The following is a 27,475-nucleotide window of genomic DNA, read 5'->3' on the forward strand; positions in this document are numbered from 1 at the left end:
ACAATATTTTATCTTCTGTCTATCTATTTTTCGAATAAGTCTCTTATGATAGGATTTTACTGATCTTTATCTATTAGATATGTTAATTCTACTGATATTTAGAATAAAAAAATAAAATTCTTAACATAAAAAGTAATATTTTTTCGTGGATAACATAAAAAAGAAATTCGTTTCACAAATAAAAAAATAATATTTTTAGTATTAAAAGTAATAATTTTTCGTGGATGACATAAAAAAAAAATCTGTTTCACAAAATTCGATACGTGAGATGATTTGTTTTTGTCTTATTTTTTTATATTTTATTTGACTTGTAAAAATTATTATAAGGTTAAATAACAAATAATTAAATATACTGGAACACAATCAGCGTATAGGCAAGAAACAAGTAGTCCTCGGAAACTGGAATGGCATGGCCTTCAGCACCAGCGTTGTCCTTAACAACGCCGCAATCTCACTGATCCTCTTCAGTACTCTCCTTTTGTTCCTTCTCCTCCCCCGCCCAGATCCTTCTATTCACCCCTCCACAGCTTTCTTAGTCCACCGCAGGTCCCTCTCCGTCGCCTTAAATGCTACCTCAATCTGCTCGCCTTCCAATTTCACATCCTCCGATGGTCTCTTCGATTATCCCTCCTTCCATTTCTGCCTCTTTGCTAGCAACCCATTTTTCTCTGTTCCTTTCCTTGTTTTCGTTCTTTTTATTCAGTTCTACATCCTGGTCAGAACGGCCCAAGATTACTTCTCCGTCGTCGTCACCAAGCTGGCCAAGCATCTGAAGCTCTCCCCTTCAATGGGCGCCGTCACGCTTTTAGCTCTCGGCAATGGGGCTCCCGATGTGTTTGCATCCGTGGCTGCTGTTAGGGGGGGACAAGCCAGAACCGGGTTTGGTGCTATTCTTTCCGCGGGGACTTTTGTCTCTGCTTTAGTGGTCGGTTGCGTCGCTATCTACGCTGCGCCTTTCGCCGTTGACCCCGCACCTTTCGTCAGGGATGTCTTGTTTTACTTGACTGCTGCATTATTTATGTTTTACGTGTACTTGAGCGCTGAGATTTTTTTATGGCAAGCGGTTGGTTTTGTTGGATTCTACCTTTTCTTTGTTGGGATTGTGTTTTCCATGGATTTGGGATATGATAGTGGGAAGAAGATGAATATCTCCATTGTTGAGGAGGTGCAGTTGGTGTCTAATAGAGAGACAGTGAGCGGAGTTTTGGAGGAATTAGATTGTGAAAATGGTGAAGTTACAAGCAGATTACAAATTAGAGGGGAGCCCAGGTTTGGCTTCTTGAAAGCCTTTGCAAAGGTATGCTTTCGTAATGGATCGAATTTTGTTCCAATACTAAAACATTAGTAATTTTAGAATTTAATTGCTGCATGTGGGAGATGCTTGAGCTCAAAATTAGTCTTAAAAACCTATGATCTGTTGTTCATTTCTCAAAAATTTATGTTCAATTATCAGTGCTGTAAAGTTATATGCATTTGTTGATAGATTCATGTGAATTTGTGGTTAACCCTCTTTGTACGGAAGTCACAGTAACGCACTGCCAGATCAGTTACTGCTTCGGTATCTTGAAAGTGAAAGTATGAGCCTTGCTTCTTTTTCTCATAATAAAAATTTAATGCTCGATTTTATCAGAACTCAGAAGAATGATTAATTTTATGTTCTTATGTCATTATGATAATGTCAAAGTTCAAGAAATTTACTGAAAGGCCAGCATCTCCTTTTTAGTCTAATTTGTTCTGTTTTCCATTAAAAGTTAAAGCACAATAATATAATTGACTGTTTGTGTTATTTATTTAAATAAACAGCAGGATGGACATTTTTTTCTTTCTACATGTGGATCGTTTATTGCATACATGTAACTTAAAAATATGCACAGAGAAATTTTACTCGGTGATATCATGATACAGTCAGAAAGTATACCTTGCTATTGCTATTCCAAAGGATTATTTTCTAGGCAAGATTAACCTTAATAGTCATAAGAAATCACTTTGGATTATAAAAGAATTTAATTTTCGGTAGCAACTTGGGGAAGCATAGAGAGTTTCATGCTGTGTAGACTAATATCACAATTTATTTTGCAATTGGAAGAGATGGTTAGGTTATACTTGAACTATGTGATCTATCTCAACCAAAGAAAAGATCACACTCTAAGTTGAATGGTATTAATTATTTGACTATGGGAGTGCCAATGGGGAGATGTCAGCTTATAGTAAATCGTGTTGGTTCTTGTCCAGAGTGTACCATTGTTGATGAAATGAAAGCCTTGACATTTACTCCATATACCTTAAACTTAGTTTTATCCAGTAATCAATTGTCCATGTGTAGGTGTGAATTGACAGTGTGATGGGATTGCCATTCTGAGCCCTTTTATAATTATTGGTTGCATCTAAATTAAGGATTTCTTTCGTGCATGTTATTTTATCCTATCAGTTCATAAAGTTGTTCGAACTATTTGACATATATTTTGAAAGACTTTTTCAGTTAAACTTTACCCTTACCTTGCTAGGAATCGGTATACCACTTCACTTTTTCCTTATAATCACAAAAATAAATCTGCTTTTGTATTAAACACCTTTTGAAATTCATATGCAGCTACTATCTCGAAATGATCTAGGAAATTGCTACAAAAATATTGTCAAACTTTTTTAGTTTATTTAAGTTGAAAGCCCGACCAAGTACTACCGTTATTCTGGAGAAGATGCATTTATGATAAAATGTAATTGAAGTGCTGGAAAATTGTAATCATCTCCCTTTTGTCCACTTATGTTATTATTTGAGGGATTACTGGAGGCTAGATGATTATAAAATTTTGAAAGGCTGACGATATGTTGGTGTTTATCTTTTTGGATGCCAAGTTTTTTCCTTTTAACAAAAGCAGGATGAGGAATCAGTTTCTATCTTTGCTATAGTAGCTATTACATTTATCTTGTCCTGAACAATAGAGGTAATCGGGAGTCGCTACTGCATTTCTCTGTTGCTGAGACTTTTTGTCAAAGCATGCTACTGTACCAAAATACTATATGTTTAAAGTCCAAATCGTAAGTTTTGGCTGTTATGCCATTTAAGCAGTTCTCACCTATTGCCCCTTCAACCCATGGGACTCGAACTCACGACGTCGACTTGGATTACAATTATCGAATTGCATGTTGTACCATCAAAAGTTATAGTAATTAGCATTGGTATAACTCGAAAGTTTAAATCACACGACATACGAAGCATTATATTTCAATTGTTAAGTGACATAAGCAGCCATATAGGATAGTAAGGCAATTGCTACCCACAATAAGCAAATATTTCAAAAGGGATGGTTGAATAAACCATTCTAGAATTTTTGAAGTGTTTGTAATTCGAAAATAAAAAAGATTGAGCTTTTGAAATTTCTTGAGTTGAAAAAACCAAAAATCTTGATTATCTAGGCTGAAACAATTGGGCAAGTTTTGAAATTAGCTTTTATGATCTGCAGAAGAGTTTCAATTCTTAATATTTAGGAGGCTGAAATGATTTGTTTTGGAAGAATGAGGAATGAAAGATGATGTAACAAATAGTAAATAAGATGATTGGTTGGGAGACAAATATAAAATCTGTATGTAGAAATATTTGCTCCTGGGACATGTCGCATACCTGACCCATATCTGAATTACCCGGTCCAATTCTCACACATATTATTGGTGCCAAAGGAAAATCTTTAATCATTAAAGTCTTGAGAACAGATAAAAGAATTATTTTGCCGTGAAAATAGAGTTTACTTTCTTTTACATTGAATGAGCCAAGTTAAAATCATTTTCTTTTCATGCTGCTACATAATATGTTTTATTTTACTTTTTCGTCGGATAATAGATGATTGATAAACATAAAGAGAGGCATATATTATATCGAATAAAATACCTTGATTTGATGAGCTAACCCCTTTCTCAAGAAGTGTGAATAATCTTATCACCTAACTTCACACACTCCCTGATGCTATATCAAGCTAAGTTGGATTTTTTCTAAATCTGTTGTTTTTATCATAATTAAACCTCTTATAATGTGTACTGACCATTTTAGTTTGATTAAATATTCTTTGTTTGTACAGATGTCACTGGCATGGGAAATTCCTGTCTCAATACTTCTAAAACTCACCATCCCTCAGACTTCACCAGCTGAATGGAGCAGATTTTATCAATCTGCCAATGTTGCTCTTTGTCCACTTGTGGTTTTATACTCTTGCAAATCATTTATGCCTTTAGACCACCCGATTATCTTTCTTCTTCCGAACACTCATCTCCCTCTTTGGTTTGTTGTCTTTTGTGGAAGCTTCTCTTTAGCTATTCTTCATTACACAGTCCAAAAAGAAGCTCCGAAATCCCAGCAAATGCTGGCGGTGGTGGTTGCTTTCATCATGAGCGTGTTCTGGATTTCCACCACAGCAGGTGAATTGCTCAACTGCCTGGAGGCTCTTGGTGTACTTTTGAAATTGCCTGCTTCACTTCTTGGGTTGACTGTTCTTGCCTGGGGAAATTCTGTTGGTGATCTTTTTGCTGATGTAGCAGTAGCTAAAGCTGGGCAGCCGGCTATGGCTATGGCTGGATGCTTTGCCGGGCCGATGTTTAATATGCTTTTTGGACTCGGAACTGGTCTAGTGATACAGACTGCTACTGTATTTCCCGAGGCTTATGAGCTTCATTTCCACACGAGTATTGTAGTGGCGTTTGTTTTCTTGATCTTGAGCTTGATGGGATCTTTGTTAGTGGTAACTTGGAGCAGATTTCGAGTGCCTAGATTCTGGGGCTTCTGCCTTGTTGGCCTCTACATTGTTTTCATGGTTCTGAGTCTAGTTATTGCAACATTCACTTTTTGAGGAAAGTGAGAGAATAGCTGCGGCAAAAAAGTACCACGTTGTACGGGGTGAATTTCTGAATTACTGATATGATTTGGCCATTACGTTCCACCACAGCTGCTGTTGCTCTTTCTGTCACTAGTGTGAAAAAAAAATTTGTGTAGCTTCGAATGGCAAACCTTTTGCACCAACCAGTTTTGACCCAATTTGGAATCGGGTTTACAAAATATTAAGGCTATATTGGTTCTAAATTTTTAATAATTTTTGTGGAGTTTAAAATAAATAAAAATTATTCACGTTCAACTATTAGTTCAAATAAATTTTTAAAAAATCACATCCATAATTTACAAAATCGATATGGATCTATGAATTTTTTTACACATATCCATAAAAGTCATGCAAATAAATCAAACAATGATTTATTGTCCAAAAATAAATAAAATAAAAAATAATTTAAAGATATTAATATATAATGTTACTAAATATTATAAAAATTAATTTTAGAAAACCGCCTTGACGGCTACTTAGGTGCTCTGGGAATGAATTAAATATAATTTATTATATTATAAAATTGATATAAATGTTTTCAAATATAGTTAAACTTAATCATTTCAAATCCAAATTATTATAAATTAATTTATTATTTGATTAAATATGAGACGTGCATAAAAATATAGATAAATAATATAACGAATAAAATGACACTTTGAACAAAATGACACTTTATATGATATGTTGTAATAGTTAGGCACATATACAATAACAATTTTTTTTTAAAAATTTTGTTTATCAAATATATTAATCAATATGATCAAACATTATTGAATAGAACGTTTGTATTTAATTTATTTGACTAACATAATTTATAAATGATTAAGTATGGACGGTAACTATCATTTTTTTTATGGTTATAATAAAAATAAAAAGAGTGAGTTTCATGTGAGACCGTCTCACGGATCATAATCTGTGAGACAGTTCAACTCTATCCATATTCACAATAAAAAGTAATACTCTTAGCATAAAAAGTAATACTTTTTCATGGGTGACCCAAATAAGAGATCCGTCTCACAAATACGACCCGTGAGACGGTCTCACACAAGTTTTTGCCAAATAAAAATTATATAAATATAAAATTCTTCGCCATTGAGCTGTGTCCGGTCAACTCGACAAAATAAACGTGTTAATTGATCGAATTAGATTGTCAATAAAAAAGGCCATGGAGGTCAGAGCCAGAGCCCCCGGAAAAATCATATTGGCCGGCGAACATGCGGTGGTTCACGGATCCACCGCCGTCGCTGCCGCCATTGATCTCTACACTTACGTGTCTCTTCGTTTCCCGACTCCATCTGGTACTCAATTGCTCCCCTTTGACAATGTTTGAGAAATTGTAACTTCGAGGAAATCACGTTGAATGTTTTGCTGTTTCGTTTCGCAGGAAATTTGATTTCCGGTCCTAAACTACTCGTCAATAGGGCTTACATGAATATCAGCATCTTAGTTCCATTTGCTGTTTGCTGATCTTTTGCATGCTTTTAAATCGTTTTACAAGCAAAATCAAGCATGGGCATGGTTTGTTATACCATTAGTGGTCGGATTCATTTTGAGATGTGTGCTAATAGTATTACATTACTTCTTTCTTCTGACCACTGGAAAAAGGATGGTATTTGTATGGATCTTTTGATTAAAAAATTCGCTTTATCATTATATTTTCACACTTTTAGTGGTGTTCGGATGATTCATTACTTGAGATTTACTTGCAAGATTCGTTTTTTTTTTTTGGGTTACTTTTTGTAAGCTGTTTTGCGAATGACTTTTTTTAAGTTTAAGTGTGTTTATTTTTCAATAAATGGGAAGAGCTTGGAATTCCCCAACTCGGATGATTTAAAATGATCTTCACACTATTTTGAGCTGTTGGGGAAGCTTGTGAGCATGTGGAGAATAATTTTGAATTTACTGTTTGCCTGTGACTAGGCCTTGATTTCGTTTGGGAATGGTAGTTTATAGAATTTTTGTAACGAGCATGAAAACTATGGTGCATGAATGATAGGGTTTCTGTTCGTCAGATGAGGTTAACATTTGTTAATTAGAAGGATGTATAAACTTTATGCTCCACATGGTGGTATAAGATTGTCTCTTGGAATTGAAAATGGAAAAAAATACTTTGAAGGTTGTTTTAAACCGGTGCAAGACATGAGATTTAACAATTTATATTTGATCTTAGTTTTGTGCTGGAAAATTCAGATGCGATATTTGTTAAAGACTGAGTCTTTCCTACTTGAATTTGTTTAAAACACTGCCCTAAATATTCTTTTTATGGGGGACAACTAGGTGTATCAGTTGAACAAATAACAATTGTAAAAGTGAAAGCATGAATCAATGAAGTTCATGGGAAACAATTAGAAGTTGCATTCTATGGATAAACAAACATCAACTTTAAATTGGGAATATTCCTCGTTGTCTCATAAAACACAGGCTTGCTTCATCTGCTCAAGCCAGTACTTAAGTTTATTAGTGTTGAAATTGTGGAGAAATGTCAAACATTGGTATGATTGCACTTCATGATTGAACATATATTCCAAAGTTTTTTAATCAGTGAGATGAAGAATTCTCATAGTTGTATGACATCTGCTATGATTCTTGTTCCAATTCCAATGTAAAATCAATCCACTAAATCAAGGGTGCCTATTTGATCTTGTTGAGCTGTGGATTCAATTGAAATAATATGGATTTGATGGAAATCACATGTTCCCTTCTTTGTTCCTTAAGAAACTTTTATTCACGAGCAAAGAATTAGCTCCTTCAAATAATATGTTATAACTCTGACGGGCGTACTATCAATTGCAGAACCTGACTTGAATTGCATTAAATCAGCAGTTCTTGTTTTCATACTTGATTCTTTAATTTGTTTGATAATTGTTCTGTTATTTTTACATCTAGTTATTGATATCTTTTGAATAGATAATGATGATGCGCTTAAACTCCAACTTAAGGATATGGACTTGGAGTTTTCTTGGCATGTTGGAAGAATTAAAGAAGTTCTGCCTGAACTAGGCAGTCATGCCAACTCCTCTCCCTCATCATGTTCACTAGAGACTGTAAAAGCAGTTGCTATGTTAGTTGAAGAACAAAATATTCCAGAAGAAAAATCTGGACTAACTTCGGGTGTTTCTGCTTTTATCTGGCTGTACACTTCGATTCATGGGTTTGTAATTTAAACTTTTTAGATGGCTTATGAATTTTGTTTAAGCACAAACAAATGCTATAATTTAGTTTCATTATTTGTCTTTATCAGGTGTAAGCCTGCTAAAGTCATCGTCACTTCTGAATTGCCATTGGGTGCTGGCTTGGGTTCATCTGCTGCCTTGTGTGTAGCTTTCTCAGCTGCATTCCTCGCTTTATCTGATTCTGTAAAATTGGATTTTAGCCATCAAGGTTGGCAAATGTTTGGGGAAGATGAGCTGGAACTGGTAAATAAATGGGCTTTTGAAGGTGAAAAGATCATCCATGGCAAGCCATCGGGGATAGACAACACAGTAAGCACCCATGGTAAGTTTACATTCTCGTTTTTCAATCTTTTATCCCTCTCATCTTGCTTCATGATACTCATTCTCAAAAGTCGTTGGTAAAAAAGGGGGAAATAGGAAGATCTGGTCCAATAGGTTTTTATTCCCACGGGAAAACGAGAATGACTCGTGCCTAATTTCAAATATTAGGTCCAATTACATTTCCTAAAGGAGTTAACAGGATGTTCACTTTCATAACCGAACCATATGGTGTTCATCGGTAGTGTCGATGCTACCCCCACAGGATCTGGACCGTTGATTTTAAAGAATTTGGTGGACTCCGCATATGAATGGATGGACCCCGCATATGTGTGGTTGAAACTGGGCCTTTGATCTTCTCATGGGGACAGTGCCCCATGAGGTAGGGTGAAATATTCCGTGTTCATCCTCGTGGATGGAATAATTTCTGAGAATGCGCCTTATATTTTATTTGAACATAAGCAAAGCAATAAATTGCATATAACTTTAGAAAAAAATTGAATACGTTTTTGTCCATGAAGAAACAGACCTTTTTTTAGAGATGTATGAGGTGTCTTCTCACAGAATAATAGAAAGGGCTTCATAAACTCAATGATCCAACCTCATCTAAAGATTGGTAGACTTTGCTTGGAAGTACCTCCCACATGTATTAAGATATCATACACAACAAATGTTTTGTGCGGACTAATTCGACAGGCCTAGCTGTATAATTTAAGCACATAACCTACCAAACCGTGCCTGATTATTATGTTAAATAGTACGAAGAGCTCACCATTTTTTGTCTCGACGACTCTCAAATCAATGAACACTTTGACGACTGTCTAACCAATGACTTCTATTTATCAGGCAACATGATCAAATTTAGATCTGGTGATCTTACATGCATCAAGACTAATATGCCTCTTAAAATGCTCATAACAAATACAAAAGTCAGGAGAAATACAAAAGTTTTGGTAGCTGGTGTCTCGGAAAGGACAATGAGACATTCTAATGCTATGACTGCTGTATTTAATGCTGTTGATTCCATTAGCAAAGAGCTGGCTGCAATTATCCAAACACCTGTTTCTGATGATCTTGCCATAACTGAGAAAGAAGAAAAACTAGGAGAGCTAATGGAAATGAATCAAGGACTACTCCAGTGCATGGGGGTCAGCCACGCGTCTATAGAAAGTGTGCTTCGGACAACGTTAAAATATAAACTTCCTTCAAAACTAACTGGAGCTGGTGGTGGAGGCTGTGTTTTGACACTACTGCCAGCCTGTATCCGACGTTTGTTCTGCTTGTTTCTTTCCTTTACTCCTGTCCTATCCAGTGGCAGAGGCTGAATATATATTATAAAAATTTAAAAATTTAAAAGCCCCTCAGAAAATCTTAAAGGAAAGTGAGATGGTCGCCCCCAACTGCCTGGCTTCACCACTGGCTATGTTACTCATTTATCTCATGCTTAAGTATTAGTTATATTTGTATAATTTACCCATGATGTACAAATCTCTGAAGTTTTCCTTGACTGCATAACTCAGTATTGTCAGGATCAGTCGTTGATAAAGTGATTGCAGAGCTAGAATCCAGTGGGTTCGAATGTTTGATAGCAGGAATTGGTGGACGGGGCATGGAAATCAGTTTTACTGGTTCTTCCTAACCTCTGTAGGCAACACCTACGCTGTAAGATTTGTATGTATAATGTCAAATGGGTGCCTGCAGACGTGTGCTGTGTTTCCCTGGTTCTGTTGGTCCTGATTTCAGTAGGTTATGTTTTTCTTTTACCTAATGTTGTTTTCATCGCAGTTAACTTCTTTTTTGGACTTGGGGATATCATATTCCCCTTCACTCGAGAAAACTATGAAATCTCGTGCATTTACATTGTACCCATTTTAGTACTTTCTAAATTTGAAAATCAACTATTGTCTGCGTGTCGCTTCTTTTCTTCTTGTCGTCTTTGTAGCTGCATTTTCAAGTTTGTGTCATGCAGATTAACTTTCGTGAACTATATATCCAGTTTGCTTTAGTCTATGCTTTTTAGAGCGAACTGATTATCCTCGTTGTTATTATAGCTGATACATGTTTATTATCTTTCTCGCCTCTCTTGTTAATATTAACAAAAAGATTTTAATCTTTCTCATCTCTAGCCTTTATAAGTTAAGATCGATCGCTTGCAATTCTTTTTCCAAAAATCCTCCAGTGTAGCAGGTGGACTAGTACATCATTATCGATAGATATCATCAGAAGTCCCAAGGGGGGGACTAAACTTCGAGCAAGACATGAAAGTGCTTATAATGTACGATGCTTCTATCCAGGAACAAACACAAAATGAAGTCCAGCAAGCAATTCCCGTATATCAGACAGATGTGTGCGAGTCCCGAAAATCGCCCTTACGGGATCCCACCTTCTATGTAGCAGCCACCACTGAAAAGTAGGCTAGCGGATTCCAATCAGAGGATATCAGTGTCGTCGAGTAAATTTCCTCACAATCGATCGATGATTTTTTCCTGCTACGGTAGCAAACTGGCATAGTCTATAATAGGTTGATTTTCTTGAAAATGTGGTCACAAAATTCATTATTATCCCACCAATTTAAACAATCATTTCGAATTACCATAATTAGTGATTCATGGATTTTCACATAAAATCAGCATGTCACAGCCAAAAGAAACGAAAAGTAACACAGTAAAATTGAAAATTTTGCACTTAGATGGTATTCAAGTTTCCAATATCTCGTGTGTGTGTTTGTATTATATACATATATATAAATATAATACACAAAATTTGTGAATGATTATTTGAAGACAAACTTGTGGACACATTCAAATTAAACACAAAACAATCATTTAAAAGCGACAGGTGCTTCGAGAAATGAAAATATGTATGTTCTATTCAAACCAAAATGAGATGCATCATTCGATAGAGTAGATATGTGTTCGATATTTCAGTCAACACTTTCTCTAGAAAGCATGTCATAAAAGATTTGTTCAATATGATTTAAATGTGATTTACAGATTATGTTAGTCCGAAATTTTATTCAACATGAATCAAAAATTAACAACCAAGGGTTGCATCTCATGACAAATATTATAGAGAACCAGAGTTCAAGTTTTTGTTAAGACACAAAATTCATACCAGGATAAAATCATTAAACATCTTGCTAGTAAACAAGAAAAGATGGACATACAGCAGAGCACAGAACGGTCTTTCTCGTCCCCCAAAACGAAGTTGTCCCAATTCTTTCTTGCCACCAAGACCACCTCCTATCAAATATGATGTAACTTTTCAGTGCCTGAGTACAAAAACATTGTGAAAGGAAACCTTTGACTTACCTGTGATATCAACTATGATATCAGAATCGTCAATAACAGTATGATGAGCATCCTGAAATTTTGCAGAACACGAACTCATCAATGAGACTCTAGGTAGAGCGAATAGAACAAAACATGGTTGCTTCAGATTTCAGTGAGTATTAAGAATGTATCACATGTGAACAAATTTCCACATATTGACACAAGCCAATAACACTATGGTTTTTTTCGAGTATCGGTACACAACGGTGTAGAATCGTTTGTGGTCTGAGGATGTGACAGAGTAGCTGTTATACAAAATGTATGCTGAAACAGAAAGGTATACCAAACCAGCGAGGTAGTATAGCGAACTAAACAGTAGCACAACAGTGTCCTTAAAACAGATTCGTCCCCTCCGGTGTGCTTCGAGGATGAACTTGGACGTCTGTTTCCCAGGATACAACGGAACAACCAGCAGTACCTTAGCACGAGATACCACAAAGGCGAACTGAAATGTACCTGAACTTTATCACGAGACAGAGTAACGAGAAAAGGAGCAGCAACCGGTGGAAGTAGCAGCAGCCGAGACAACAGAACAAGCAAAGCGTCGAAATAACAGAATGTAGGAGAGTGTGTTGGTGTATCTGAAAGACTTGAGGCTACTTCTATTTATAGGCACTCATATGGACAGTTACGGCTGGTCATCTGAAAGGCCAAAGGTCAGCAGCTGGAGCACCAAAAGTCAGCAGCTGGAGCACCAAAGGTTATTTCAGTTACAACACCAAGGGTCAGCTGAAATACCAAAGGTCTTGGTCTATAATTTCAATGTTCGAAAATAAAAATAGCAAAAGCCAGGTGAACCTTGGTGGGAAATTTTGCCTTGATCGGTCCGACATTCGACGCACCCAGGTCGCGCTCGTACGCTTACACACAAGTCAAGCCTTTTTCCACTGCAAATCAGGCACATGATTTGCACCCCCCCTTGCGCCTGTACGCGCGAGAGAGAGCCTCTTGATCAATCATTGTTACACCTCCATAAAATGCAACTCAATATAAGCTCACCAATGCTATGTTTATTTTCCTATGTGGACATTTCCCATTTACCAACTATTGGGCATTGCTTGTTTAATTTACCATTCAAAAATTACAAGCCCAATAGACCTCTAGTCCAACAGTAGCATGCCCATATATTCGTAAACTGGATAAAGAAGATTTGCCAGTCCTGGGAGCCGCATATCATTGGGAAGGATCAGAGAGCTATGAATATATTTTTTAAGAAAAAAACAGAGTTTTGGGGGAAAATCTTGTAGAATCAATGGCAATAGCAAAACAAAAAACACTATTTCAATTTTCAGAAGAGTGAATACTGAGTAAAATGCATGGTTCGAGCAGAAGGTTGTTTCTCAATGGAAAAAAACTACCCAATGTATAATGGGTTCATTTTCCACAAATGCAAAGCCAAAGTGGAGTTTTTGTGTTATCTTTTATTTGGTATTTTTTTTATATAGGAAATGAAATTATATTAAATAATTACAAAATGTGTTTCCAAATGGAACATACATTCTTTTAATACAAGAAAACAAGCCTCTCAATAATATTATAAAATTAAGCACTCAAAGACATGAGATGTGAGAAAAAAACTGAGAATGAAATGAGGGATGAGGTGAATTTATACACATATTTATAGGCGCTTTTCCTCATCTGAACGCAAGAAACATCCGTACATTTTCATCGTCTCAACATGAATACAAATATTCAAATATGCTGCCTAATATAATAAATGTGCAGCCCTACCTTTTGATTTTACGCAAATCTCTCCCATGATTTGTCGACATAAATGAATCAGTTGCAGCAACCAATTTTTTTACTGCTCTTCAAATTTTCATTTCAGTCGCAGATTCTTCTCAGTGCAGCAGTAATAGCAAGAATTGTGGTTGTTATTTTTAAAAGTTTCAGTGAGGTGCAAGTTCTTCTTGTGGCACTTGAAGAAAAAAGTTGCAAGTTCTATGAAGTGCAGCAATTCTACTCGAAACGTATCACCATTCTTGGATTTTCACTCGAATGATTAGTTCCTTGCACAACCCGATTGTTGAAATTTAACACTTCAAAATTGATATTAGAATATAAACACTGTCTCCTTAGATAAAAACATTGCAACAAACAAACTTTTTATTATGAAATTTAAGCAATATTATTCTGTCAAATATCTCGTTTTTGAACAATTATTTTTTAAAAACAAAATGATCGCTTATGAATTCGTACAAATAATAGTTATTTAAATAAAATATAGCACGATTCAAAATACACTTATTTTAAAAAAAAAACTTGTATGATAGAGATGATCTCACGGGTCGTATTTTATGAGACGGATCTCTTATTTGATTAACCATGAAAAAATATTACTTTTTTGAGTAAAGTTCTTCTGAGACGGTCTCATTAATCTTTATTTGTGAGACGTGTCAATTCTTCGATATTAACAGTATAAAGTAATACTGTTAGTATAAAAAATAATATTTTTTTATGAATGACCCAAATAAGATATATGTCTCACAAAATAGAATCCGTGATATCGTCTCACACAAATTTTTACCAACTTTTTATGCTAAAAAACCTACTATTCTTTTTATTATACAATCCCGAACCGTTGCTCTTTAAATTGCACTTATAAATTTCCAAACTAATACAGATCGTACTGATTAAGGAAACGTACGGAGCAAAGGCTTGTCGTCATTGGCCAATCGCTGATGACGGTAGGCTGAGGCGCGTAAAATCCAATCGCGCGTAATTGTGTTGAACGACCGGAGAGAATAGTGGGAGAGCGTTCTCCGTGTCTTCGTCGTTTGGGCTATGGCGGGAGACTTGGCCTTCGGAGGATTCGCTTTCTCTTCCTTCCGCCCCAGCCACCCTCTCGCCGCGCTGGATTCTCGATCCAATGCTCTCAATCCAGTTACCGACGATGATGAGTGGGGCGATTTCGTGAAATCTCCGCAGCAATCACAATTCGCCGATCCTCCGATCAATTCGTTTACTGGGAAAGGAAATTCTCCATTGGCTCCGACGCCCCGGTGGGTGAAGCCTAGTGGTGCGTTGCCGCTTTCGTTTTTTGGGGCTGCTGAGGAAGAAGAAGAGCGAGAAGGTGCGGATGCTGCGGATTTCATTCTAGGGAGAAGTAATGTTAGTGCCGCAAACTTCAATTCGGTTTTTACTGAGAATAATGCTTCGAAATCTAAGAATCTCGGTGCTGGTAATCTGTTTAGCCACACTTCGCAGATCAACGGGGAAAATGGGCCTGATTCCAAGTCCGCAGACAGGTTCAATTTGATAAAAAAAGATTTGGTTTTGGTTGATAATGGATTTCATTCCAATTCAGATCTGAATGTGGCGAGATCGGACTCTACTGGTTCGAAAAATATTCACATTGATGGTACGGTAGACAGAAGTTATCAGAGTCAGCTCTCAAAAAATAATAATAACGAGTTCAGTTTTGAGGCCAATGTGTCTGATCCGGATCATAAATATGACCTTTTTGGTACGTGGAGTCTGGATTTGAATGAATCCAGCTCTAACTCAAACGCGACAAATCCAAACGTCAAAACCTCGGGTCCCAATTTGGATATGAATGATCATATGCGAAGTTTGACGGCTCACGCTACTTCTCCGCCTGATGATGATGGTGATGATGATGGATGGGAATTTCAAGATGCACATTCAGAACCCAAGACTGTAGATTTTCGTAATAAGGTAATGAATTATTCCTATAATGTTGACATATAAACCAAACTTCAGCTGTGAGATAGTAAGAGTTAATTTCCCTTGTCATTTATATTGGGATTATGTGATTTTAAATGTATTGATATTTTAAAATTGCGGGAAGGCCAAGATCTGCACTTTTTTGCGATACTAATGATTTTATATTACATAGAATCCATTGTGGCTTGATACTTACTCCAGCTGTTGATATATTTACACATATTGAAGCGAACTCTATAAGATACAGTCTTCCTCATTTGGTTAACTAAATGTGATTTGCTTTGTTACAAGGCTGACTTCACTCCACATGATGTTTCTGCAATGAATGCACTCTCACCTGGAAGTGTGAGTAGCTCAAATGAAATACGCAATTTGTTTGAGCCTGCGAAGGAATCTATAGACCTATTTGCAGCGTCAACCAGATTTGTAGACACTTTTGCCTTGTCAACTGCTGGTTCTCATGGTTCCCAGGATGTAGAGGTAATCAGTGTACAGCCAAGCAAAGTGAGCAATTATGATTCAAACATCAAAGAAAATGATACAGGAGATATATTGAATCCTAGCCAAGATGTTGAAAGTTCTGATTTTGATGAAGATTTTGGAGAGTTTACTGCTGCCTCTGCAGAAACTAAGCCAGAGCAGGTGGTTTGTCACACATGTGTCCCTTTTATTCCTGACAGACTCTTGTATTACGGGATAGTGTTTTGTAAAGTTCTAGTTTTCTTCACAAACCATCTAACCATATACTATTTTTGGTCCTGGAAAGACATATCAAGACCTGATAGAAAAATCATGTTGAGGTTTTTAAATGTTTGAACTAGTAACTTGAGTTGTCAAGGAAAAAGCGACCGTTGAAATTGAATTGAGTAAGCATTCTCACTGATTATGGATGGGAATTTGAGGATGCATATTCAGAATCCAGGACTAAGTTTAGTGACAAAAGGCCTTTTTTGTCAATAAGGTTTTACCCTTCTTCTGCAATCTCATTGCTGTCATCCATGTACTTCCTTGTAATCGAATCATGCTGTTCTGTCTTTCTTAGTTTAAGGAAGGTTGGTGTGTGTTTTTGAAATCCTTAACGCACTTTTGAATTTATTTGATAGTCTGAATGCACACTTTTTTAAGGTTTTGCTCTCTTTAACTTATGAAAAAGATGGTGTCATCTCCCGGTGGAGGCCATTTCATTGCATACTTGCATTTAGCCCTCAAAAAAGGAACAGAACTTTTCTTTCTTCATGTTTTTCTTCTACTGATTGTGATTATTTACTTTCTAGAGGAAGGATACAAACTTAAATTTTCACAGAAGTGCGCTCCCCATGTCTATTTTTGGCAATGAAGAGCCTGAAAACGATGATTTTCTAGACGCTCAAGATGCTTTTGTGCACCAGTCTAATTCTGAGAGTGATGATCATACTTCTAAATCAGTTATTTCTACCAATGATCTGAGATCAAGTTTATACAACGAAACTGAGAAGACTTCTTCTTTAAACACTACCCGAGAACCAATCACAGTTGAGTTGAACCTCTCCAGTTCAACGACCAGCTCTAACCTAGGGAATCCGAATGATGGTGATCATTTTGATGATACTTCTTTGGATTTTAAGGATGTGTTCTCAGAGAGGAGCGGAGACAGCGAGGCATCTCTCTATAACTTTCGGGATGCACGTCTACGAACTTCTTTCAAGATGAAGCTGAACAATCATTTGGATTTTTATTCTAAATTAAAGGAAGTGTTATGCTTTGTTTCTAAAGACCATATCGAACACCTAAAGGTATGCATGAGAGTAAAAAAAAAAGATCCTCTTGTCGCTGTTAATGAGTTTTCATAGTCTGTTTTTAGATAAACTTTCCTGTTGATTCTTATGCAACTTGATCATATTTGTGCATCCGGTTGTATTAATGCTAATTTTCTGTAATCTTCTCTTTGTTACTAGCAATCTCAAGGCGATGATGCTCTTTTGGGTGAACATGCAAGCATAGCAGATCTTACGAGTGAGTTCCAGGTAACAATCTGAGTGCTTGCCACCTCTTATTATAGGCTTCCATTGCCATTATGAATTTTTATGTTTGTTCCTGGGTTTGCAGTCAGAAAGACTGATTCGTTCCTACTGTAGTTGTACTTTGCAAATTGCAACCATGCGACTGTGCTAACTCTAATACTTTGGTTCTATAACTGGTGGTAATTTTCGAACTTTCTTGAAGTTTGGTTATAGTTTATATATCTCCTATTTGTCAAAATATATTTGTTATTGAATTCTTGAGATTATCTTTTGATTGCATAATGTGAATGAACTCTTCTTCTAGATCTCATGATGCAAAGTCAGCTTGATGGTGTGTTTGTAGTAATACAGTAACGAGTTAATGTATATAAAGTAGTTACAGCTTCTCCGACGGTTGTTTCAATTTTATTTCCTGTTTTGTTGTTGTTTAGTGATGTTGAAAAGAGAATTTTTTCAAAAAAAGAAGGAAAAAGAGAATTCGGTGTTTTAAAGTGGTTGGTTTCGTGTCAATGGCATGTGACAATTTTTAGATAAAAATGTTTATGCTTTTATTTTGATAATCAGTGGTGTGATTAATTTCACTGAACATTAAAAACTAAATATAATCTGATCAAAAATCACCATTCTAACTCTAATTGTGTTACAACCTTGTATAGACGGTTTGCAAGAAACTTGAACAAATTACCTCTTTGATAAGCAGGATCAAGCCTCAAACAATAGTAATCTCAGCGAGTTCATCGAAATTTTGCTCGAGCCACAGTTTCAAACACTGGAGTCTGAGTATCATTTATCAGAAAAATTAATATGGGTACGTAGTTAATTCAGAATTTCATACATATTTTTTTATTTATAGTATTGAAAAGCTGATAGAATGAGATTTACAGATATATATTCCAGAATAGGCATATTGTGTTAGCCACTCATGGAAAATCATTTTTAGATTTAACTATCCTTTTATAGTTTTACGGTGTCACAGATTGTTTCAGTTTTTTCTTGGGCTTTTCCACTTCCATTATAGTTGAGAGATTTTTATCCCTATTATAGTTAAGAATTGACTGATTGACTTTTCAGATCTATATTTATATATTTCTTTCTGTGCACATGGAAAATAGCAATTTATGGCTTATGAAATACTTTTCTGGGCATAGGCGGAGAAGGATCTGAATTCAGCGATGGAACTTATTAGACATACAAGCTCCATGCTTAAGATTTTGACATTAGGGACATCAGAGGAAAAGACCGCATATATTTCTGTATGGTCTGACATAATCTCCGTATGTGCTCAAGAATTAAAAGTAGGTGCCTCAATTTGGACCAAAGCGACAGAGAAGCATATTCAGAGTCAGTTACTAGCTGAAACCCAAGGTATAAAACCTCTATTTTTAATCTTGTTGAAAGGATCCATTTGACGCTGACAGTATTTTCTTAATGAATACATTCATTTTGGTTTGCAGAAAGTTTGTTGATATTGACAGTAATATTCATTCTTACCCAAAGAAGAAAGATGATGAATGACGCTGATATTATTTGTATGCCTAACATATTTACTTTTCCACTAATCCTCTTTGAAAATAAGTTGCAATTATTACAGGAAGAAATTTTGTTTTAGAACTGGGAGAGATCTACAGGGTGGTAGTGATTCTTGGAGCTTCGGCCAAACTTTTTAAGCCTTGGACCATATCATGTTCCCTAGATTTGTCTAGCATATACATTCTTCTAGAGGGATGCCATGCAATGTGGTCAACTTCAGGACTTGAAGAAGCCCTTTCTAGTGTACAGGTATCTACTGCTTCAGAGGATACATTGTTATTCAAGTCCATTAAAGACATCTGTGGTCTTGATGCAACTGCACTTCAAAACTATGTTTTCATGGAAAAAGATTCATCATGTAGACTATCAATGTTACCGGCAGGAGTGGCACCAGGTAGACATTTTTTAATGACAAAGCTCATATCCTTCTCCTTTTATAAGAACTCATTACATGTTTGCAGAAAATGTCTCTCTTCTATTAGCAAACACCGATGAATATTTGTCTCGTGACTTGTGATTTTCTATACAGGCTTTGTTTTCTTTAAAGAAAACATTGAACCATCTTCAAGAGTCAAGACCCAAAATTTTGAGTAATTGGAAGAAGTTGGTATAAAATTTCTCAAATTTAACAGGACTGACAACTTTCAAAATATTTACCAGAACCTAAATCTCTAATTATGTGTACGGATTGAATCGATGTCAAAAGGGCTTTGAGAACAAAGAATAAGAACAAAAAATAAAAATAAATGTTATGTGTTGACAGTGTCGGTTCCCTTGATGGCCAATTTAATGTTTTCACCTCAACCAAAGATTATGTTGCAGTTGGTCACATTTAGATGATCTATCACTGATTTTGTGAACATCTTTCGATGCTGTTCAGTGTGTGATTTTTAAATTTCTCCTTTATATCTAAACCAGGAGTGAAGATCATAAAGTGGGGAGAGGAGCGCTACTTTGTCACCATTGCAAATTTGTGGGCAAATTTGATAAGCCGTACTCCTCCAAAGTTGCCACAGTTAAGCTTTGGTTCGTAAAAAACAAGTGGTACATGAAATATCAATGACCCATATCTACGTCGTGCTGCTAAATCACTGTTCTTGCAAGTCATGAGGCAAGCTGCGCAGTTTAACACCCCTCCGACCTGTTGTTGGTACATCACAACAAAAACGGGGATACTCTTTTTGTAGTCAAAATATACTTGTTTGTACCAGTGATTGTGTTGGGGAGATCATACAGTCGAATCAAAGTTAAGGTGCTACAAGATTTTTTTTTTAAAATTTTTGGGTCTTCGATCTATCATTTAGGGATTCTTATTTCATGAGGCTTCCCCGACCTGTCCTATACGATGTATAGTTAATGGTGATTGTGCTGTTTCTCATTGTAAAAGCGTATACTTTTTGTACAAGTAGCCTTTGGGAAAATACCAAATTTTGTACCATTCAGACTATTTTTTCTCCCAGAAAATGGGAACGGAATCTTGAATCAATTTATGTGATTTCTATTGATCAAAGCAACACAATTTTTCTTTTTTTTATTTTGTTTACTTTTTTATCCTGCCTTGTGTTCCTTTTGTCATATCTCCCCTCTCTCAATTGTAATGAAGGTAAGCTACACCTAGCGCTTAAAAATTCCTCCTTTCTCTATATGATATTACAGCTCAGGATTTGATCCTTCTGCTCTAATTTTTGTGATTTTGATTTGTAACTGAATATGAAATTCATATATTTTTTTTTACAGAAGATCTGCAATTTTGGATAAAGGCCTGATTGGCCCCTGCTTCTCAAGTTTCTGGTTGTCTAAAATTGGTAAGTATCGAAATCTGTAACACTAGCTCATATTCTATATATATTTTGTGTGTAACCAGAAATTGCTTCAACTGTAAATACTTTTTTAAGTGATCAGAATGGCAAGGATGACAGCTTATTGAAAATATGTTTGTTGATGCAATATCTTGCTGATATTTGTTTTCATTTATTCTTCTAATGGTCAATGTGCACTTTAGGCTCAAATTTGTGCATATATATAATTTAAAAAATACAAAAGCAGCTAATTGATTATCGAAACCGAATATGGTGACATGAGCAGATGCTAAACAAAAAATTACTGAGAGGTAAACATATGCAGTTTGCAAGTAATATTGATGTTACTAATTGTGACAAGAAAGAAACATCTTATGAGATTTTGCTGCTTATTTTCTGTTTCATCTTGTTAGTTTGGTGAAGAGTGAAGGTGTGACTTTTCATCCTACGATCACATATGCTTGTTTTGTTTGCATGATTTAAAATTTTTATGATTTATAAGTTAGCAAAATATCTTTATCCTTTATTAACCAGTGTAACACTAGTAGAACTTTGTTGGCAGATACTGGTTGTGCTGCCACTGAATGATCATGCCACCCAATTCATTGTGGGTGCAGCTGTACGGACCGACGAGATTGAGATCCTTTTCTTCTATGTGACTCTGCAACCATGGCAAAAAATGTTGTCTGGAGAAAGATGTGGAATGATTTTTAAAATAAATAGAAATTTTGAAATTCATACAAGTTTATCATAACTGAAAAACTCTAATTTTCTTCATTGGACCAGAAGAGATCGGAAAACCGTTCTACTTTGGTTGTGGGAGCACTGACTCATTGTTGACAAATATTTTGATCCTAATTTAAGTCAAAGTGTTACAGCGATGTAATTATTTTCAAACAATCCGTGTTAGTCATTGTAACATGAATTATCAAATTTTATTCCAAATAAATTTTCAAATTTTGGGCAAATAATTACAATTGATTGTTCAATAGTAATTACAAAATCACAACTAAAATCTTTTTGTGGAAAAATTATATAATTTTCTGTGAAGTAATCAAAACTGATTATTTTTGTAGTGTTGAAATTGACAACTATATGTATTTGTAAACAACTAAAAATATTTACAAAACGAATACTAATTTGTTGACTTTTGTCAGGAAATAGTCTTGAAAACTTGTTTGATTTATTTGCAGTGCCCAACATTCTCAGGTTCCTTTGTGTTCGAATATGGCTTGTCCATTGCAGGGGCTCGACATTGAAGGTTCGACTATTAGGATCAAATTTAAACAATTTCAGATTTTTGTTCCGAGTTTGATCGAGGGCTTATTATGGCTAATGGATGTTTTGCGAAGGTAGACAATTAATTCGGAATTGGATTTGGCTTTATTTACCAATTTAATTTGTTATTCTTAATAATAATAACAACAAAATAAATGTGCTATAATGTCGAAAAATTAAATTTTATTGGCATAACTCAGCATAAAAAATGTTGGAATAGACGATATGGAAAAAAAAAAACAGATTTTTTAAAAATTAAATATTATTTTCCGAATCATTGGTAAATTTACACTCTTGAATTAAGGTCATCACAATGCATCATAAAGTTCTACTTTTGGTAATGCTCCACCCTTGAAAAATTAGGGTGCAAAGCGCAAACCCACCTACCTCAAAATTTCAATCCAGCCACAGGTTCCCCTACGGCTACCTTCTTTCTTTTTGAAAGACTATTCCTTGCCATTAAAGTTTGATTTTATATAATTGGAAATTGGGGTTTCTTTCCCATGTCAAGCTAGTTATCGTGGAGTCCATTTATATTCAAAACATAATGTCAGAATGAGAAATACTTGCGTGATTCTTTCCATGCTCATCAACATAGTCTGAACTAAAGTCTTAAATAGGATGTATGATCGATGATGAGAGTTAAAATATTAAAAATACTACAAATTCTACATCTGAACCAAAAACATACTTGATTAAATTCGATGCTCGTATCAGGCCTCTCCATATTCAAATGTCGTAGGAAAAAAACAGTGATTTTACAATTATAAATGACAGAAATCATAAAAATAGAATGAATACAGATGGTTTTCGTAATATGATGAAGCTATATATATTTGATTCAAAAAAGGATCATGATCATTACAGATGAGTACCTCGTTGATTCACCAATGGCTACAATTGCTTGTCGTTATATGGAGATGTTGAACAAGTAGAACTTAAGGACCAAAGCAAGAGCTAGCTGCAACAAGAATATGGCAGCTACAATCAAAACCCAGCTTTCACCTGCAGACTTGATGTGGTTTCTGAGGTTAATAGCAACAAATGTAGCAGACATTAAACCCGCTACACCAGCAACCACCCATCTGAAGATTTCATATGGAACAATAGACAAACACTGCATTGAACAAACTAGAAGAATTAGAACATATCAGATCATGCAAACATGAAAAAGAAATTGAAACAAAACATGTTGAGTTATTACATTAGCATGAAAACTAGATTAATCTCAGCACAGTATTCAATTTTTAATAAAATTCAAAACTCAGGGCTTTTGGTGGGATTAATAACGATATTTTCCATCTAACTGCCAACTGAATTATCTTGCAGATCAAGAAATACTTTGAAGGAGTCGCAAGAAGTACTTCAGGCTGTCAACATGATGGATTTTTGGGAACCTTGTAAACCATTGAACAGATGATTTACGGCAACTGATCATGAAACAGGAATTGAAATGACCAGGCAAAAAGTGTCAAATATGTAATGTGAATTGCTCAAATATTTAGACTATACAAAAAATTACATACATAAATAGTTTGAAGAACAACATAGGTTGCATGGAGGTAAATCATAATGCACAAGACAGATCATACATTGAGAGAGCACAAAAGCGTTAAAACCTTGAGAAAATAACTGTAATTTTAAGTTTACCAAAGCAGGAATGAAGACAAACAGAGAGTAGCCGTACAGACACAGCAGCTGCGCGAAACCAGACGGTGCTGAGAAGTATTTGAGGACTATATACAAGAGTAGAGGCACTATAATAACATATCCATAGAACAAACCCGCAGACCATGTAACCAGATTAATATCATAATCCCATTCCTTTTTTTGCAGTTTGTGTGCTAAGTAGGTAACAAATGTACCAATGGAAGCCGCGACAAATATTAAGGTAGTGCAGATCCAGAAAGGTCCATACCTGAACATCATGACAGATTCATAATGACGCTTAATTTGAAAGCAAACAAATTAACAAATAAAACACACTCTGTCAAAAAAAATTATTGATGTAATTTGCAATTAGGGTGTGAATAAAAACAAGGAAAAGAATAATCCAGCTTGCCAGCTTATATGAATTAAATAAGATGTAAAAAATTCAAAATTCAAAACAAATCAAATCAAACACGGTGATAAAAAATATGCTAAGCTTGCATCGCGATCAATTTTGTGGTCAATGTTATTTTCTGTTATACACAAACTATTTTGTATCTGCTATGTATCAAATATATACTCAAATTTTCAGTAGAGTCATACAAAATTGGCACCCTTCTGTTAAATACACACTCATCAAGTCATCTATGCGCTCAATAGCCTCACATGAGAATGAAAAACAAGGCCAAATTAATATGTACAGCCAAGGATATTTATGCCACCAAACATTTCTAGGGTCACAATCTTTTGATAGGAGTAAGGGATACATGGATCATATTTTTCCAACTCACACTCGTCATAACGACCTAAGCACGTTAAAAAGGGTTAACAGTAAAAAGTAAAAAAAAGACAAAAGTGCACTAAGCCTCCAAGAGCTAACAAAGTGGATATAAATGAAGCATTCTAAAACAATTAAATTCATTAGCATGGGTGATACAGGATTTGAATTTCCACCAACGGTACAGGACGAGGAAACATACAAGAACAAAAATCAGTTACATTGCAACCCAGAAGCACAACAAACAAACAAAGAAGTGCATATATAGCAGAACCTCAATATTTTAATCAAATTAACCAAATTGAAATATTAATGTCATGCTTAATTTTACTTTTGTTGATCAAAGACCATGACAAATGGCACTCTCTATCAGTGGATAATCCGTTGGCCTGTAGCTTAGAGGATTAGAGCATGTGGCTACAAACCACTGTGTCGGGGGTTCAAATCGCTCCTCACCCACAGCAGCAAACAGACTTCTATTTGAGAAGATCGAATAAGAAGTGTGTTTACAAAGGCCAGCTATACACACACACACACACATATGGGGGGAGAGAGAGAGGTTATTATGAGGTACACTATCATGCATATAGTATAACAGAGAAGCCAAGCTAAAGATTGTGCTTTTGGGGTTGATGCACTAGAGTAGCATTCCATCATGCAGACAGTGAGCCCCTAACATAGAAATGGATACTAGGTTAGCCTTGTTCCCCACATAACCTGAATGTACTACTAATCATTAAGCATAGAGAGAGAGAGAGAGGTTATTATGAGGTTAAACCGTCGTGCATATAGAATAACAGAGATGCCACTTGAGGTGCAGATTTGCCTCAAGCTAAGGATTGTGTTTTTTTGGGTTGAGGTTATTATGAGGTTATACCGTCATGCACATAGAATAACAGAGATGCCACTTGAGGTGCAGATTTTTGCCTCAAGCTGACAATTGTGTTTTTTTGGTTGATGCACTAGAATAGCAATCAATCATGCAAACAGTGAGCCCTAACATAGAAGTGAATACTAGATTAAATGACTACAATATATACATTGGAATAGGTTCGATAACAATTTTCTCTCTCTAGAATCGAAAACTTTGCATGTATTCAAGCCCAAACCACTAGTGAGTCCTAGACATTAAAAAATAGTGGTTAAACTTACAAATCTGGTTGGTTGGCAGTTTTCTCATTGAAGCTTCCACCGAAAGGAAATAGAGAATATTTCATCCTTTCTAGAACATCAGATGTGTCAACATCAAAATAAGGCTTATATGCAGCAATTGTGAAAGATTGAAACCAAGAAGTTTGCTGGGGCTCATCAGAACCAGATGCAGATTTGGTAAATGTATCTGTATAAACAATGGTAATTACAATTTGATATTCAGAGAAGAAAATGATATCATCATGAAAGCAAGACAAGAAAAATAAGAAGAAATAAAGTCAAACCAATATGACAAGAAATGAGAAACAGCTTCGAGGAATACTAAGATAATCACCCATTCACCATTCACAGTTATAAAAGAAAACTATCAAACTCAATATGTGCGGCTCAGCAAAATAAAACCTGCTTAAAAATACCTAAAACTCAATCCAAATAGAAAACCTTACAACATTTAACCCTGGCCAACTATGATCCAGGTGCCTCAAGACCTGACCTGTGAATCCAACCCTATTAAAATGTATCCAAAATCCAATCAATTAGCAAACCTTAGTACTAGTTACCCTAGCCAACCATGATTCGGGTGAGAGTCGTGAGATAACTCACAACTTGAGCCGTTTCTGCAGCAAACCAACAGAATAACTTCCCGCCCCGTAACTGAAACCCATTGCATAACCCAAGAGACTACACAACACTAGAAATATTACCTCACAAAAGTATTCCTGGCTCATCTATTCTTTCGGATCGTGACTGCTGTTTTGTTATCAACTCCTCAAGACATGCACTTCAACTTTAAATGACAAACAATATAAGAAGTTCGCAAAATAAATTCATCCAATGAACTTAACATTCACATCTAGTATAGTTCTTTATAACCAGGGTTGTTGTACTCTTTCAATGCGCAGAAAAAAACGTCACACTGATCACATCTCAAATCAATAAACCCACCTTGCCAACACAAAAAATGATTAAAGAAGAAATACACCGTCAGCGTCACGAGGGGGTCGTGAGGCGCCAGATATCTTCCCCTGAGGAACTACCGGCGGAAATGTCTGGAGATTCGATTCTGGAAACAATATCATTGAAAAAAAACACATATTAACTGCAAAGTAAATTGAAACCGCGGTTGACAGCAATCATACGAGCGAGCAAAATGTTCAAAAATGATATATAAAAAAAAAATACCAATAACAGCTGGATCGGAAACTGCCTGCAAAACATCACCTCCTCCGAAATCAATTAACCGATTAATAATACAAAATAAGAGAAAATCAGAAAAAAAAATTGATATCTGAGGTAAAAGAAGTAATTACCGACCGGAACAGATCCGGTGAGGTTTTGATTGTGAATGGATGTGTAGTTGCCGGACATCATCTTCTTCACTCCGGAGTGTGATCCACAACCGTATTGTAATTGCAAAACCTCAGTCGTGAAATACCGAGCTGATGATATGCTTCGCAATTTGTGTGTGTGTATATATATATACAAGGATTTTATTTTTTGACATAGTTTCGTAAATAGGGAGGGAATGGATCGGGTTAACTAACACCATAAACCCGACCCGTTACAAATTTAAAGAATCCGAGACCATTTCGATCTGTTTAAAGTTTGAACCTTTCAATGAGAAAACATCCCAAAAAATTTTATAAAACCCTTGCAACCAGATATTAATGATAGAACTATCAGCTCGGAATAGGGATGGCAATGGTCCGGGGCGGGAGCGGGTTTGTCATCCCCATCCTCATCCCCGAATGCCATCTTCACCCTCATCCCCGTCCCAATCCCCGCTTTTTCGGGGTCGGGGAATCCCCAAACCCGAAACTTCGGGGATTAACTTCTCATCCCCGCCCACATCTCCGTTTCAAAAATATTAATATGGTAAAACGATGACGGATTCGGAGATTTTCTCAAACCAA

At 35.8% G+C, this 27,475-nt stretch overlaps 4 protein-coding genes across 8 annotated transcripts; 3 read left to right on the plus strand and 1 right to left on the minus strand.

The window, feature by feature from the left end:
• Positions 1 to 350: 350 nt before the first annotated feature.
• Positions 351 to 4,986, plus strand: LOC140813997 (cation/calcium exchanger 5). Its single transcript, XM_073172840.1, has 2 exons — positions 351 to 1,297; positions 4,071 to 4,986. Exons 1-2 carry the CDS (start codon positions 410 to 412, stop codon positions 4,833 to 4,835), a joined length of 1,653 nt encoding a protein of 550 aa, XP_073028941.1. The 5' UTR covers positions 351 to 409; the 3' UTR covers positions 4,836 to 4,986.
• Positions 4,987 to 5,957: 971 nt separating this feature from the next.
• Positions 5,958 to 10,275, plus strand: LOC140814661 (mevalonate kinase-like). Of its 2 annotated transcripts, none has more exons than XM_073173708.1 (5): positions 5,958 to 6,163; positions 7,773 to 8,016; positions 8,107 to 8,360; positions 9,203 to 9,616; positions 9,877 to 10,275. In XM_073173708.1, exons 1-5 carry the CDS (start codon positions 6,031 to 6,033, stop codon positions 9,993 to 9,995), a joined length of 1,164 nt encoding a protein of 387 aa, XP_073029809.1. In that variant the 5' UTR covers positions 5,958 to 6,030; the 3' UTR covers positions 9,996 to 10,275. The 2 variants fall into 2 exon arrangements, with proteins under 2 accessions (XP_073029809.1, XP_073029810.1); XM_073173709.1 differs by having other exon boundaries at positions 5,961 to 6,163; positions 7,805 to 8,016.
• Positions 10,276 to 14,297: 4,022 nt separating this feature from the next.
• Positions 14,298 to 20,173, plus strand: LOC140813541 (uncharacterized). Of its 4 annotated transcripts, none has more exons than XM_073172092.1 (8): positions 14,299 to 15,366; positions 15,667 to 16,020; positions 16,650 to 17,147; positions 17,310 to 17,378; positions 18,076 to 18,183; positions 18,524 to 18,740; positions 18,967 to 19,299; positions 19,824 to 20,173. In XM_073172092.1, the coding sequence occupies exons 1-8, from the start codon at positions 14,473 to 14,475 to the stop codon at positions 19,937 to 19,939; spliced, it is 2,589 nt and encodes an 862-aa protein (XP_073028193.1). In that variant the 5' UTR covers positions 14,299 to 14,472; the 3' UTR covers positions 19,940 to 20,173. The 4 variants fall into 4 exon arrangements, with proteins under 4 accessions (XP_073028195.1, XP_073028193.1, XP_073028196.1 ...); XM_073172093.1 differs by having other exon boundaries at positions 14,300 to 15,366; positions 15,667 to 16,017; XM_073172094.1 differs by lacking the exon at positions 18,076 to 18,183 and having other exon boundaries at positions 14,298 to 15,366.
• A 2,484-nt stretch (positions 20,174 to 22,657) lies between these two features.
• LOC140814012 (uncharacterized) lies at positions 22,658 to 27,037 on the minus strand. The gene is made up of 6 exons (XM_073172858.1): positions 26,877 to 27,037; positions 26,745 to 26,769; positions 26,545 to 26,625; positions 25,563 to 25,749; positions 23,633 to 23,900; positions 22,658 to 23,099 (listed from the first exon to the last, which is right to left on the minus strand). Exons 1-6 carry the CDS (start codon positions 26,931 to 26,933, stop codon positions 22,893 to 22,895), a joined length of 825 nt encoding a protein of 274 aa, XP_073028959.1. The 5' UTR covers positions 26,934 to 27,037; the 3' UTR covers positions 22,658 to 22,892.
• Positions 27,038 to 27,475: the final 438 nt, after the last annotated feature.

The sequence above is a fragment of the Primulina eburnea genome, chromosome 15 (genome assembly GCF_022965805.1).
Source record: "Primulina eburnea isolate SZY01 chromosome 15, ASM2296580v1, whole genome shotgun sequence".
Lineage (NCBI taxonomy): Eukaryota > Viridiplantae > Streptophyta > Magnoliopsida > Lamiales > Gesneriaceae > Primulina > Primulina eburnea.

Bases quoted from the DNA above. Each gene is read 5' to 3' on its own strand.
- LOC140813997 (XM_073172840.1), top strand. From the start codon at position 410: ATGGCCTTCAGCACCAGCGTTGTCCTTAACAACGCCGCAATCTCACTG. The intron at 1,298-4,070 runs GTATGCTTTCGT...TTGTTTGTACAG, and splicing joins TCTTGAAAGCCTTTGCAAAG to ATGTCACTGGCATGGGAAAT.
- LOC140814661 (XM_073173708.1), top strand. From the start codon at position 6,031: ATGGAGGTCAGAGCCAGAGCCCCCGGAAAAATCATATTGGCCGGCGAA. The intron at 8,017-8,106 runs GTTTGTAATTTA...TGTCTTTATCAG, and splicing joins CTGTACACTTCGATTCATGG to GTGTAAGCCTGCTAAAGTCA. The intron at 9,617-9,876 runs GTATCCGACGTT...TGCATAACTCAG, and splicing joins TTTGACACTACTGCCAGCCT to TATTGTCAGGATCAGTCGTT.
- LOC140813541 (XM_073172092.1), top strand. From the start codon at position 14,473: ATGGCGGGAGACTTGGCCTTCGGAGGATTCGCTTTCTCTTCCTTCCGC. The intron at 15,367-15,666 runs GTAATGAATTAT...CTTTGTTACAAG, and splicing joins CTGTAGATTTTCGTAATAAG to GCTGACTTCACTCCACATGA. The intron at 18,184-18,523 runs GTACGTAGTTAA...TTCTGGGCATAG, and splicing joins TATCAGAAAAATTAATATGG to GCGGAGAAGGATCTGAATTC.
- LOC140814012 (XM_073172858.1), bottom strand. From the start codon at position 26,933: ATGATGTCCGGCAACTACACATCCATTCACAATCAAAACCTCACCGGA. The intron at 26,770-26,876 runs GTCGGTAATTAC...GATGTTTTGCAG, and splicing joins ACCTCACCGGATCTGTTCCG to GCAGTTTCCGATCCAGCTGT. The intron at 23,901-25,562 runs GTAAGTTTAACC...CATGATGTTCAG, and splicing joins ACTGCCAACCAACCAGATTT to GTATGGACCTTTCTGGATCT.